Raw genomic sequence first — 15235 nt, 5'->3', positions numbered from 1 at the left:
AATCCTCCTAAGTGCTCTTTCTATTCTAACTAATATTTGGTTTCCACTCAGAAGCCAGAATAATCTTTGTTTGAAGGCAGGATCTCTCACTCTAGCCCAGACTGACCTCAAACTCATAGTGATCCTCCCACCTCAGCCTCCAGAATGCTGGGATTATAAACATAATCCACCACAGGCAGTTGCAAAATAATGTTTTAAAAATATCATGTCAGGGGGCTGGAGAGATGGCTTAGCAGTTAAGCGTTTGCCTGTGAAGCCTAAGGACCCCGGTTTGAGGCTCGGTTCCCCAGGTCCCACGTTAGCCAGATGCACAAGGGGGCGCACGCGTCTGGAGTTCGTTTGCAGAGGCTGGAAGCCCTGGCGCGCCCATTCTCTCTCTCTCCCTCTATCTGTCTTTCTCTCTGTGTCTGTCACTCTCAAATAAATAAATAAATATCATGCCAGGGCTGGAGAGATGGCTTAGCGGTTAAGGCATTTGCCTGCAAAGCCTAACGACCCCAGTTCAATTCTCCAGGACCCATGTAAGCCAGGTGCACAAGGGGCACATGCAACTGGAGTTCGTGTGCAGTGGCTGGAGGCCCTGGTGCTTGCTTGCTCTCTCTCTCTCTCTCTCTCTCTCTCTCTCTCTCTCTCGCTCTCACTCTCACTCTCTCTGCCTTTCTCTCTCCTGCTCAAACAAAAAATTCATCAAACAAAAAATCATGACACATCCTCTGCCCCAAATCTACGTGTGGTCTCCCTGCATCTAGAAAAGAATATCCACTCTTCTCTGAAGATCCACACCCATCCTTCCATCTTCTTCAACTATGTATACATAGTTTATAACAAACATTTAATGTTTTCTGAATACCAAACACTGCTCATAGCATATCTCCATGTCCATTAATGTATATATTCTCTACAGCTGCTTTTGCATTATAGCAGCAGACTTCAGCAGTTACAACAGACTATCTGACCCAAACAGACTAAAATATTTAGTATCCAGCCTTCATACACATACAAAAATCTTCAAACCCCTACTCCAGATTCAACTACCATGTGCAGGAAATAGAGAAGGCAAAAGAAAATGCTGAGTTATATCGTAGGAAGTACAATCAATATAATTCTAAATGAGGATACTAAACTTGCATTGTTCCAATATGGCCATCATTATCTACAGGAGACTGAGTACGTTGCCGTATCTTCAAATGATAAGATTTAGAAACTCAAAGTCCAGGTTCCAATCTCAACATTGCCCCCTCTAGTCCATCACTATGTAAAACCTTGAATATGTTGCTTAAACTTTCTGTGATGTGCTAGAGAGATAGCTCAGCAATCAGCAAAACCTGATAGCCTGGGTTTGATTCATCATCCACATAAAGTCAGATGCACAAAGTGGCACATGCATCTGGATCTCATTTGCAGTGGCTACAGTTCCTGGCATGCCCATTCTCATTCTCTTTCTCTGTTTGCAAATAAATAAAAATATAAAACTTTCTGTGCTTTTTGTTGTTGTTGTTTCATTTTTCAAGTTAGGGTTTCTCTCTAGCACAGGCTGACATGGAATTCACTATGTAGTCTCGGGGTGGCCTTGAACTCATGTCAATCCCAGCCCATTTCTTAATATGTAAGAAGTAAGTTATCTGTCTCACATGGCTTTTATAAGAACAGAATTACTTAATGTAAACAGCCACTTATAACAAGGACTGAGGGCTAGAGAGATAGCTCAACAGCTAAAGGCAATTTCTTGCAAAGCCTGCCATTTTGAGTTCAATTCTAGAGTAGCCACATAAAATGTTGTATGCACTGACGTCTGTCTGCAGCAGCAAGAGGCCCTAATATGACCATTCATTCTCATTCACTCCTTTCTCTCTCTCTCTCTCTCTCTCTCTCTCTCTCTCCTTGTAAGTAAATAAATAATTGCTATTTAGCACAATGGCTGAGATACAGTCAGGGTTCCACATCCATGGAGTTAAGCATTGTGAATCAAAAATGTTTGAAATTTTTTTATCTGTACTCAACACATAGACTTTATTCCAGTCACTATTCCTTAAACCATTATCATATTTACAATTTATAGATTATTTATATTATGTTTTATAAGCCATTTAGTGATGATCTATGCCCAACTAATTACCATACCACTTTATATAAGGCAATTGAGCATCTGCAAACTGTAGCATCCTCAGATGACCCTGGAACCATCCCTACTCCTCTGTATGGACAAACAACTATACCAAGTAATTTAGGTGTCTGTGATGTTTACTATTATTTCTATACCTAAATCCCTGAATTTAAATCTGTTATTACATGAAGGGTCCCACACACTGTTCAAAAATAAATAGCTGTCCTAACATATTCAATACTTATTATCTAAAAGTAAGAATTCCAGGAAACTACATCCCCACAGCCCAACGCAGCCCACAACTCCCTAAGATATGCAATCCCTGGATACCACTCTGAACTTCCTTCCTAATTACAGCTCCCAATACATCTGATTCCAGCTTCTCTTAACAGCTTCAAATGTAGGGGAGAAAAAGAAGCAAAAGGATATGATAATAATCATGCAAGGTTAGAATTAAGCATTAATCTTGCACAAAGGATCTTACATTAAAACCAAAACTCCCCAACTAATTGTTTTCAATTATTAAAGAAAAGCATAACTATGCCTCTTAAGTACTAAAAGCTTGAGTTACCTGTTCATCCGATGCTAGATTAGTGAATAATGGAACAATTTCAGTTTTCATACTATCTAATTCCAAAACTTTTGCAAATTCACCCAATTTGGAAGCAGCAGCACGTCGTACCATTGGCGTATCATCTGAGCACAGGGAGCGGAAGTGCCTGTAGTACAAAGTAACAAAGGTATTTCCTATCAACTACTATTGATTAAACTTGCCCCCCAACCAATGGGCAGACATTTTAGAAGTTTTCTTTTACAGACATCAGCAACTAAGTGTCTACTCATATAAGTAGCAAAAATCAAACACTGGCATATTCATCTGGATGGTAAAAAACCAGGTCACCAATCCTCCTATCCTGATACGAACCACTCAACAATAACAGGGCACTGTGTAAATTGTCAGTCCTAAGTCCCCCAAAACCCAGATACTAAAATACTCCATATCTTACTGTCTAATTTCTGTCTTGACAGCGTTTGAAGCTCGAGGGTAGCAAACGCTGAACAAGCCACATGCAGACGTGCGAGAGGTAAACCAGTCCCCACTGGCAAGGCGTTTCACCAGAGGTACAAAATGAGCTTCCAGAGCAACAGGAGTATGTTCCTGTGAGATCTGTCTCAGGGACTCCACAGCCTTGTCTCGAACAACGGTCTCTTCCACAGTCGCCAGACTTTCCAAAGGAGGCTGAAAAGATCAAGAAGGAAAACCAGAGAAAACAACTAACTGAATCAGGTTAGATGCAGATTGTCACCTTTAATGTGACTGAAGGGGTGTAAGCAGAATGTCAGCTGCATCATACCAAATGGTTACTTTCAGTTCACACAGTGATAACATATGGCGTAGCCAACCTGAAGACACGACTTCTGTACAAAACCCAAGACTGTACATACCAGATGGTAATTCCCAGATGGTGTCTACAAATGACAGTGGAAGAGACCTGACACAGTATTAGTATTACTGGGAGCTGAATCACTAAGTTTAAATTATATATAGCCAAATTCAGAAAGGAGTGTGTATTTCCTAAACAGCAAATGCAAAAAATATGACCCACACTGGACACCACGATTACATGATGGCACCTTGTCAGGTCAGAGTCCACAGTCTTTTGTGTACTCGGCTACCATTCCTGGAGACACAAGGAACCCTGTCCACTAGCTCCAGGCTATCAACTTCTGTAACCAATAAAAGGCTGAATCTAAAACCACATGTGTCAAAGTATATTCAGAATCCTCCCTTGACACAAAGGATAGGAGTTTGGACCAAATAGTCAAGAAAAGAATACAGAGATGGTAGGAGACCTTGCTTGCAGCTTTAGAAACAGAAAATATCTAAGGGTTTCACAGTCTGAACTGGCATCAGTAGCTAAACATGTCTCTTAGCCCTGTGAAAAGTGAAAACCTGTCTCTGAACCACCTTTTCTGGGTTTGTACTTGGTTCAGGTAGATTTGCATTTGTCACAGTTGCACAGATGACAGCACAAAACGCCAGACTTAGACCTGACCAAGAGTGAAACTGAAAGATAATGACTCAAAGGAATGAAGTGTGACTACCTAATAATGTTTTGGGTATCACCTGATACACAAAGCTTGATAGTTCTGTGTTCCTACATGGTACTTTAGAAGCCACTGAAGACACTGCTTCTTACTTGCCACAGTCTTTCATGATCTGCTCCCTGCCCACTGGGATTTATTTTGTCACCACTACAGGACAAGACCAAGCACCAGAGAATTGTTTGTGAGTTTTTTCTTGATTTGAACCCTGACCATTCCATGACCTTTTCTCAAGGGGAGTTTACATTCTAATGGAAAATGCCAGCAATCAATCAGCCAGTTAGATGGTCTAGTACTCTGCTGAGAAACAGATCAGGATGAAGTTGTGAAGGGTGAGTGTAAGGGTTAGTTGAGGCGATTTCATAAAGATGAAAGTTGTCTGTAAAGCAAGAAGTGAGCCACAGGCAATACCAGGGCTGTGGTTGCTTAGCTCCATGAACCTTGGCAGAATATCATGAAAGCACAAGAATGTGCAACAGAAAAGCTCCTTTGCCTTACTGCGGATGCAAAGCACACACACAACAGGCCAGGGAAGTCACCCTCAAGAAACAACTGCACCCCCATTGACCTATCTCTTCCAGCTAGATCTCACCTCCTCAAGTTTCCAAAATTTCCCAAAATCATGCCATCATCTAGGGACCAAGTATTTAATGTATGAGCCCATGGGATATTTCAAATCAAACCATAACAACGTGCCAAGCCTCCAGAGGCAGGTCACAGAAAGGTTTTATAAGCTAAGTTGTAGCCTTTGGGTTTGGTAGAACATGATCCCTCCATTATAATGTGGGAGAAAATGTGGAAGGCAGCTACAGATGCCTCATGACTTCCCATGGAATTCCATCCTGATGAACCCATCTGAAATCAAAAGTGCAAGGAATTCACCTAACCTATCAAACAATGCAGTTTGGGCACACCAAATACTGACTTGTTTTACCCGCCATAACCATGTGGCTGACTAAGACCTACAACCTACTGAGCAGTATGTGACAGTCCTGACTACTGCTAGCCTGAGAAAGATCTTAAGTACAGTTTTACTGAATGCATATCATTTTTGTACCATCATACAGTCAAACAATTCTAAATCAAACCATTATCAATCAGGACCATATGTAGTTAGGAAGTGAGTGCAGTAATCTAGAAGAAAGACCATTACAGCTTAGACAAGGGCAGTAGGAATAAGGATGGAGGGAAACTGATCTGGATATAGCCTAATGGGTTACTAATGGGTTAGATATGAAGGATGAGGAAAGCATTAACATTAAAACTGAGATGTAGCTAGTGATAGGGCACCAGTATGGACGAGGGTCTGGTCCAATCCTCAGAGCCAACCATTAAAAAAAAATTTCTAGGTTTTGGCTTGTGTGACTGGGTGGATGGTGATAAAACTAAATAAGAGGCATATTTTGAAGAGAAAAATAACAGCACATATTTAAATCTGTCAATCTTTATCAACCTACACTTAGCTCTTTATTTATCCATGTATCTCTGGAGTTCTGCAGGGTGGCTGAAGGTGAGCATGAGAGTCTCCGTCACTTGTACAATAGAATTCCCGGGGAAGGAGGGAATTACCATGGAATATTGTTTTATAATCATGGAAAATGCTAATAAAAATTAAAAATAAATAAATAAATAAATAAAAAGAATTCCCACTCATCCTGTGAAACCTCCTGCAGACATCCTCTCTTAACAAGTCCTTCCTCATCACTGAGTTCATCCCTTTCTGCTCTCATCATGCTTTGTGTGTTTATGTTTTTCCATTTAAGACTAGCAATTACAGGGCTGGAGAGATGGTTTAGTGGTTAAGGTCTTGCCTGCAAAGCCAAAGGACCCAGGTGCAATTTCCCAGGAATGACATAAACCAGATGCACAAGGTGGTGCATGTGTCTGGAGTTTGACTGCAGCAGCTAGAGGCCCTGGCACACCCATTCTCTCTCTCTCCCCGCCTCGCTCAAATAAAATAAAATAAAATAATTTTAAAAAAAAAGGCCGGGCATGGTGGCACATGCCTTTAATCCCAGCACTTGGGAGGCTGAGGTAGGAGGATGGCTGTGAGTTCAAGGCTGCCCTGAAACTCCATAGTGAATTCCAGGTCAGCCTGGGCTAGAGTGAAACCCTACCTCAAGAAAAAAAAAAAAAAAAAAGACTATCAACTAAAAAGCCAGGTGTGGTGGTGCATGCCTTTAATCCTAGCACTTGGGAGGCAGAGGTAGGAGGATCACCTTGAGTTCAAGGCCACCCTGAGACTACATAATGAAATCCAGGTCAGCCTGGGCTAGAATGAGACTCTACCTTGAAAAACCAAAAAGACTACCAATTATAGCAATTATCTGGTTACACAGAAAGACAAAATTCATTCTATTCATACACTGATTCCTTTTTTTCTTTCTAGCATATAGATACGTATGATGTGCCTGCACACAGAGGTCAGAGTTCAATTTGGATATCATCCTCATTCTACTTTGTTTTTTGAGACAAGGTTTCTCACGGAACCCAAAACTCAATGATTCAAGCAAGTCAACAAGCCCTGAGAAACCTATCTCCACCCAAAACACAGAACACTGGGATTACAGGCACATGATACCACACCCAGGTTCTGGGATCTGAAGTCATTCTCACACTTGCCCAGCCAGCTAGTCACCTCACCAGCCCACATTAGTCTTCTGTAACATTAATATTGTAATTTGCAATGTGCCTGATATACTAAGCTTTCAATAAATCGTAATTAAACTGAACTCATAAAACTCACAAAGTCAAAAGCAAAAATTGCACAGACAAAATATTATTAGATCAGAATTAAGACTTCCAATTTCAGAGAGGGGGTGGGGGACATAAAAATACTCAAGTCTTGCTGGGCGTGGTGGCTCATGCCTTTAATCCCAGCACTCAGGAGGCATAGGTAGGAGGATGGCCATGAGTTTGAGGCCATCCTGAGACTACATAGTGAATTCCAGGCCAGCCTGAACTAGAGTGAGATCCTACTTAGGAAAAAAAAAAAAAAAAAAAAATCAAGTCCTAGCTAGGGATCATAGCACATGCTATAATTCCAGCACTTAGGAGGTTGCGGCAGAAGGATTGTAAATTTGAAGGCAGGCTAGGCTACATATAGCAAGACCTCATTTAAAAAAAAAAAAAAAAAAAGCTAAGGGCTGGAGAGCTGGCTTAGCAGTTAAGGCATTTGCCTGCAAAACCAAAGGACCCTGGTTCGATTCCCCAGGACTCACATAAGCCAAATGGACAAGGGGCACATGCGTCTGGAATTCATTTGCAGTGGCTAGAGGCCCTGGCATGCCCATTCTCTCTCTGTCTCTCTTCTCTCTCTCTCTCTCTCTCACTCTGTGTGTGTGTTTGGAAATAAATAAATAAAGTTTATTAAAAAAAAATTTTAAGGACTGGAGCCATGGCTTAGTGGTTAAGAGCACTTCCTATGAAAGCATGAGGACCTGAGAAGGTATTCAAGGCCACTCTGAGATTACATAGTGAATTCCAGGTCAACCTGGGCTGTAGCAAGACCCTACCTCAAAAAAATTTTTAAAAACTTAAAGAGAAGAAACTGCTCAATTTCTACCAGGCTTTGTGTGTCTATAACCCCAGTCTGGTAGAGGAGTAGAGACCTAAGAATTGCCGGAGTTCACAAAAAACAGCAAACTTTGGGATTAGTAAGAGCCTCCTGTGGGCATCAGAGTCTGAGCGGGATACCTGACTTTCTGGTCAGGCCACCACAGGCAAATGCACCCTTCCACAGATGAGCACATAGGGCACCAGACTGACACCTACACATGCACACACCACCGTACTCAAATAATAAAGTAATAAAAGAAAAAGAAAAAAATAAAACCCAAGTGCTTGTTCTCCCCATCTCTAAATTAACAAGTCTACAAAGGCAGAAAAATAAAGTTTATGTGGGCTGGAGAGATGGCTTAGTGGTTAAGCACTTGCCTGTGAAGCCTAAGGACCCGGGTTCGAGGCTCAATTCCCCAGGACCCACGTTAGCTAGATGCACAAGGGGGCGCAGGCATCTGGAGTTTGTTTGCAGTGGCTGGAAGCCCTGGCGCGCCCATTCTCTCTCTCTCTCTCTCTCTCTCTCTCTCACTCACTCACTCACTCACTCACTCTTTCTCTATCTGTTGCTCTCAAATAAATAAACAACAACAACAAAATTTCATTTGTAAAAAAAAAAAGTTTATGTACTCAGTTGATAAAAATAAGAGAGTTGTGTTCAAAGGGCCTACATTATTTGTTCTCTCAATGACTGTCATTATGACTATACTCCTATAAGTGAGGTACACAAAAAAATGTTGCAGTGTGTCTACCACCAGACAATGCATCCATCATTTACACTACAGAAGTTCCAGTAGAAAGTAGGCAGTAGATAAGTACTTACCAACAGACAGTGGGCAAAATCAGGCCCTCCCACCAAACCAGTGAAATTTCCAAGCTGCTCAGCAAGCGCTAACAGCACCTCATCTTCATCATAAATTGTATCTGGAAGTGACAATGACCACATTGCTCATCAATAAGGATAAATGCCCTGAACTGACACACACAAAAATGCTGCTAACGGGGTTAAAAAAAATGGCTTAGCAGTTAAGCCTAAGGACCCTGGTTACATTCCCCAGGACTCACCTAAGCCAGATAGATGCACAAAAGGAAGCATGTGTCTGGAGTTCATTTGCAGTGGCTGGAGGCCCTGGAGCACCCATTCTCCCTTTCTATCTGCCTCCTCACCCCCCGCAAATAAATAAATAAATAATTTTAATTTTTTTTTAATTTTAATTTTTTAAATGCTGCTCCATACATGACCAAGCATGTTCTTCCTTCTTTAAATCATCTTTCTGAATCTGTTTTACGGAATTAGTAAGAAATCCATAACCCGTATCAATTACTTTCCCATTAGCTAAATGGTTAGTCTTTGAATTTGTGTAGCCATTGACATTATACTGTTGTTTCTTCTGCACAAGCAGCACCAGGCTCATTTTAGTCCTAGTGATACTCCAAGAAACAAACTAAAACAGTCCATTCTGAAAACCACTGGAAAAGAGAATGCCTTTGCCTTCTTTTATCAGACACATACCTGTAAGAAAGGGCAGCAGTTCAGTTCGAGTCCTTTCTACCCCAAGTGCTAGAGCAATTGTTGATAACTTCTTAATACTGTTGAGACGGAGCTTTTAAAAAGTGAAAAGAACAAAGTATAGAAATGGCTGCAATTCAGATCAAAAAACCAAAGGGTGAAATAAAGGCACACAATGAGGCTACACCTTTCATTTGTTCTCTTATTCATACGAAAACTTAGGAGCAGCTGAACACCTCATTAGCCAAAGGAGGAAGGACTTCCTATGAGAGATGTTAAAGGGCCCAGAACAGAAGTGAATGAATGACAATACGCGGGCAGGGAGACAACTTTAAAAAGGAAGCCGTCTGGCAGTAGCCAATGAAGCAGGTGAGGGGGTCACAGACAGTTTCCAGGGAACACTTCCAGCACAGTGATGCACCCCTCCTCCGTCCTCGGGGGCCACCAGCCGCCCGACTCCTTCCACCAGCCAGTTGCTCGACGAGAAGCCGCGGCCGGGAAGCAGGGCGTGAGGCCGGAGCGGACGACCCAGCCCGGGCCTCACCCGGCTTTCCCACAGCCACAGCCGCGGCAAGTTCTCCGACTCGGGCTCTTTCCTTCCCCGGCTTCCCCCACCGCCGCGCCGGCCTGCCCTTCCCCGACCACGAGGCCCGCTGGGCCCGCCTCAGCGCCCCAGCCCCTTCCAGTACCTGCACGTCCTCATTGCGGAGCTCGTCGATTAAAACCGCGATCGGGTACAAGGAATCGTCTCCATCTCCACCAGCGGTTCCCGGGCCGGCCGCAGGACCCGCCGCGCCCGCCATGTTCTTTCTCCTCGCGACGGTCGCCGCAGCCCGCCTCGCGCCCGGGCCCCGCCCCGCGCCCCCCACGCCCCGCCCCACGTTCCTCACGCCCCGCCCCTCCCCCAGGCCCCGCCCCGCCCCGGGGCCCCGCCCCACGCCCCCCAGGCCCCGCCCCGCGCCCGGGTCGGTTTGACAGAGGCAAGTGTGCGGACTCCTGAAGAGTGCTGGAGCTGACTCCTTGTCTTGGGGGTGGATGCTCCTACCTGGCCCCCCTTGCAGGTGGCGTAAGTTTGAACTCCACAAGAAGGGTGGGCTGAGAAAGCGAATGGAACCCCTGCGTCCTTTTCCCAGCCGAAAGAAACACGGGCAGGGATTCATCCTGCTCTGGCACTCTGAAGAAGTGGGGCAGGGGCCAACCTGAGTGACAGGTCTTGAGCGTCGTTAGGACGCCGGACGCCGCACTCCACAGTACCTGGGGCCAGGAGGAAGCAGGCTTTAGCACCTCCCCCGACTTCATCCTAGCCCTGAGCCACTGTTTAGGTCTCCATCCCTAATTTCTCCCCTGAGCATAAAGCATCTATAGAAGCGCTCCATCCCTTGCTTCGGTGTATTCACCATAATCAGGGCTGGTGCCTGCTCCATAAGATAAATTATGAGGGCGGTGAAAGAAAGTGAACAGTGCTGGCCAAACTCCCCAGTCAATATTTTTTCCACTCAAGCTGTTAAAAACATGCTGTTCTCTTGTTTTTGTGTTGCTTTTCAGTTTGGTACTGGAATGGTGCCTTCTGTTATATTTTCTTCCATCCATTTTTTAGCTCTTTAGCATGCAAGAAGTACAACAATCAAGTAAAACCAGGACAAGCTCTAATCCTTCCAAATCCAGTGGGCTAGCTACTTTACTTGAAGAAGAACGCATAAATTGACCTCCCTTAGGCTTCCAAGAGTCCTCCAAGGGGCCTAGAAGGAAGAGGTTTTTCTACAAAACCAATGGAAAATTTTAGACTATGTTGTCTTTTGTATAGTTTGGAGTTTACACAACTTATAGTGTATCTGTATTAAATTATCACAGTTTTGAAATAATACCTTCATGTGGATGATTAAGAAAACTGTGAAATGATTAATAAATGCAATCTACAGACTGGGAAAATGGCTCAGCCGTTAAAGACACTTGTTTACAAAGCCCACAGGCCTGGGTTCAATTCCCAACACACCAAGTAGCACAAACATCTGGAGTTATTTGCAGTGGCAGAAGGGTCTGGTGCACACATTCACACATTCTCTCTCTCTCTCTCTCTCTCTCTCTCTCTCATAAATTAAAAAAAAAAAAAACAATTTTTGAGGTAAGGTCTTGTTCTAGCCCAGTCTGACCTGGAATTCACTATGTAGTCTCAGGGTGATCTCAAACTCACAGCGATCCTCCTACCTCTGCCTTCCTAGCAATGGGGCTACAGGCTTCCACCACACCTGGCTTAAATAAAAATATTTTTAATAAAATAACAATACATGCAATTTGGGAGACTTTTAAAGCATGGGCATTCTGCTAGAAAACAGCTAATACCTTGGGAAGTGAAAGTTCAGAAAAGAATATAACTGAAGCCGGGTGTGGTGGTGCACGCCTTTAATCTCAGCACTCGGGAGGCAGAGGTAGGAGGATCGCCTGTGAGTTCAAGGCCACCCTGAGACTCCATAGTAAATTCCAGGTCAGCCTGGGCTAGAATGAGAACCTACCTCAAAAAACCAAAAAAAAAAAAAAAAAAGAATATAACTAAGCTTTTTATTTATTTATTGCAACTTAGGTCAGTGAATATATCCTTTAATATTCATTTTGATAAGTGTTTGGATATGCATAAAGCCCATTCTGGACTATTGAGATGACTACTTTAAATTAGTATTGCCACATGATGTCCATACCTACATATGATGTGCTCTCAGTGCTGCTCTTACTGATCTGGGCTAATGACCAGAGAGAGATTTAAATTGCAAAATGTGACATCACAGAACTACAGTGTCTTCATAGCTCTAAAAAAGATTACAAAATTAAGATATCACAGAGGCGTAAGCATGGGAACCCTGAGGAAGCTGAACCTTAGCAGGCAGTACCATACTCACAATACAAGGTCTGGCTTAGTTTTAGTAAGAAGCCTCATTTACCATATTAAATCACTGTAATATTATTAATCATAATAGCAGTAGTTTCATTTGAATTTGTCAATATTTTTTGTTTTTTACTAATAAATATATTTATTGATTTATTAGACAGAAAGAGAGAGAATGGGCACATCAGGGCCTCTAGGCATTGCAAATGAACTCCAGATGCATGAGCCACCATGTGCACCTCTGGCTTGTGTGGGTTCTGGGGAATCAAACCTAATTCCTTATGCTCCACTGATAAGTATCTTAACTGCTAAACCATCTCTCCAGCCCTGTTTTGGTTTTTTGGCTGTATAAAGATAAAACAAAACAGGGAGGGCTGGAGAGATGGCTTAGCGGTTAAGCGCTTGCCTGTGAAGCCTAAGGACCCCGGTTCGAGGCTTGGCTCCCCAGGACCCACGTTAGCGAGATGCACAATGGGGCGCATGCATCTGGAGTTCCTTTGCAGCGGCTGGAGGCCCTGGCATGCCCATTCTCCCTCCCTCATTCTCTCTCTCTCTCTCTCTCTCCCTCTCTCTCTCTCTCTTTGCCTCTTTCTCTGTCTGTCACTCTCAAATAAATAAATAAATAAATAAATAAATAAATAAATAAATAAATAAAATAGGGTTGGAGAGATGGCTTAGGGGTTAAGACACTTGCCTGCAAAGCCAAAGGGCCCAGGTTTGACTCCCCAGGACTCATGGAGCCAGATGTACAAAGTGGCAGTGGTTGGAGACCTTGGCATGCCTATTCTCTCTCTCTCTCTCTTTCTCTCTCTCTTTCATAAATTAAGTAATTAATTAGTTAAAAACAAGAAAAATCCAGATGGGTATAGTGGCACACGCCTTTAATCCCAGCACTTGGAAAGCAGAGGTAGTAGGATCACTGTGAGTTCAAAGCCAGCCTGGAACTACAGAGTGGGTTTCAGGTTAGCCTGAGCTAGAGTGAAGCCCCACCTTGAAAAAAAAAAAAATGAATATTGAGTCAGGAATATCCAGAACTTGGGAGGCCAAGCAAGCAGGAACACCACAAACTCAAGGCCAGCCTGGGCTATAGAGTGAAGCCTTCTCTCAAACAGAGAGGAAAGAAGGAAAGAGATAGAGAGAAAAGAAAGGAAAGGGAAAAAGGCCAGATGTCTTTAATCCCAGTACTTGGGAGGCTGAGATAGGAGTATCACTATGAGTTCAAGGCTGCCCTGAAATTACATAGTGAATTCCAGGTCAGCCTGGGCTACAGCGAAACCCTACCTCAAAAAACCAAAAGAGGCTAGACGTGGTGACACACCTTTAATCCCAGCACTCAGAAGGCAGAGGAAGGAGGATCGCTGTGAGTTTGAGGCCTCCCTGAGGCTACAGAGTAAATTCTAGGTCAGCCTGGACTAGAATGAGACCCTACCTTGAAACCCCCCCCCCAAAAAAAAAAAGAATAGGATCCATGAGGGTAAAGGGTATAGCTCAGTGGTAAGACTAATTACCTATCATTCAGGAGGTCCTGAGTTTCATCCCCAATACTATCAGAAAAAACAAAAACAAGAATGGATTCATATACTATTCAAATTTGGGAGATGGAGGGCAAAGACATTTTGGATTTAAAATTTTGTCTAGAAAACCAGAAGGGTTTGTACAGCATGGGAAGGAGAATTCTATTTCTTTATATTAAAGTCTTCAGAAATGATAAGGAAAGCAAGCACAGAGAGTGGATTATATCAGTTCCACACAGATCATCAACCATCTGGGAGCTCAGGCTTTGAAAAGCCTCGTTAGGCTAATACAACTGGTACAGTGATGCTAAGCTACTTTATTTAAAAGTCGGACTTAATTTGCTTACCCAAGCACAATAAATTGGGGAGCTAAGGAATAACTATGATTAAATATGAAATCACAAGCTAAGAAGATAGGCCCCAGAAAATTGTCTGGCTTGCAAGTCATCATGTGGACGCCATTTCCCACCTTGGTCTCTGATTCATGGTGACCTATCTTTTCCTATACCAAAATCATACCCCCACTCCCTCGCCCCATTAAAATGCAGCTAATCACCTGGTTCCTACTCTAGTTACTGTGATGCTATGAGAATGAAACAGGTAATAAACATGGAGATGCTAATAAATCCTTCAATAAAGAAGGTGGTTAAATTGCATGGCAGCAGAAAGATGCTATTTTGAACATCGAAACAAATTCTAAGGCAATGTTTTGGGAAGTATGACCTGCTGACCATTTATATCATGTAAATCGAGATTTATTCACACCTGAGTGGTGTGACTGCAGCTCAGTAACACAGCACATGTTCCTTACACAGAAGGCCCTGAATTTGATCCACAGTTTTAAAAAAAAGTTTAAAAAATACAGATTACAGAAGGGGTTCAGTAGAAGAGGGTGGGAGGAGGGAAAAAAGTAATGAGGAGATTATGACCAAAATACATTATGTACATGTATGAAAAATGTCAATTTTAAACTAAGGACAACACTGGCAAGGCAGGGGTAGGAGAGTCGCTGTGAGTTGGAGGCCACTCTGAGTCAACATAGTGGATTCCAGGTTAGCCTGGGCTAGAGCAAGACCCTGCCTCGAAAAACCACAATAAATTAATAAATAAATAAAATTTAAAATAAGGCTACAGTACTAAGTAGCAAAACAAATGCAGATTCTTGGTGTCCACTCCAGACTTAGTGAATCAGTCAAAAATGTAACCAGACATTTCACAGGGCTCTGCAGTGAAACCAACATACACTGATGTTTGCAAGTCATTAATTTATAAAGGTTGATTGGGAAAGACAGTTGTGAAGTCAATAAACCAACATCTGTTCAGATGGAGTCTTTTGGAGGGTACCTCTGCCCAGAAAAAGAAAATGAAAGCCACTTATCGAGAAGCAATCCCATCGGTATCAACTATGGCTCTTGCCAGATTAGAAAGATGAGCCCTCAGTTGCCAGATTCCTGGAAGTTAGCCAAGCACTATCGATGTGGTACTGTGCTCAGTTGTATGATGCTGAGCTGTTTCCACATCCTCCTGTCCTCTCTACTGGTCCCTCAGGAGACTAGGCATTCTTA

General features: G+C 43.0%; 1 protein-coding gene across 1 annotated transcript in view; it reads right to left on the bottom strand.

The window, feature by feature from the left end:
• Positions 1-10093, bottom strand: part of Ppp2r1b (protein phosphatase 2 scaffold subunit Abeta) — a 31115-nt gene extending 21022 nt beyond the window's left edge. Inside the window, exons 1-5 of the mRNA XM_004666489.2 lie at positions 9968-10093; positions 9282-9372; positions 8592-8692; positions 3112-3344; positions 2676-2823 (exon numbers count right to left, since the gene is read on the bottom strand). Coding sequence (XP_004666546.1) covers positions 2676-2823; positions 3112-3344; positions 8592-8692; positions 9282-9372; positions 9968-10081 — 687 coding nt within the window. The 5' untranslated portion in view covers positions 10082-10093. The remainder of the gene's footprint in view (positions 1-2675; positions 2824-3111; positions 3345-8591; positions 8693-9281; positions 9373-9967) is intronic.
• Between the last annotated feature and the right edge of the window lie 5142 nt (positions 10094-15235).

The sequence above is a fragment of the Jaculus jaculus genome, chromosome 3 (assembly GCF_020740685.1).
Source record: "Jaculus jaculus isolate mJacJac1 chromosome 3, mJacJac1.mat.Y.cur, whole genome shotgun sequence".
Classification (NCBI taxonomy): Eukaryota; Metazoa; Chordata; class Mammalia; order Rodentia; family Dipodidae; genus Jaculus; species Jaculus jaculus.
The sequence above is the reverse complement of the archived record's forward strand: the minus strand, read 5'-3'. Positions and strand labels throughout refer to the sequence as shown.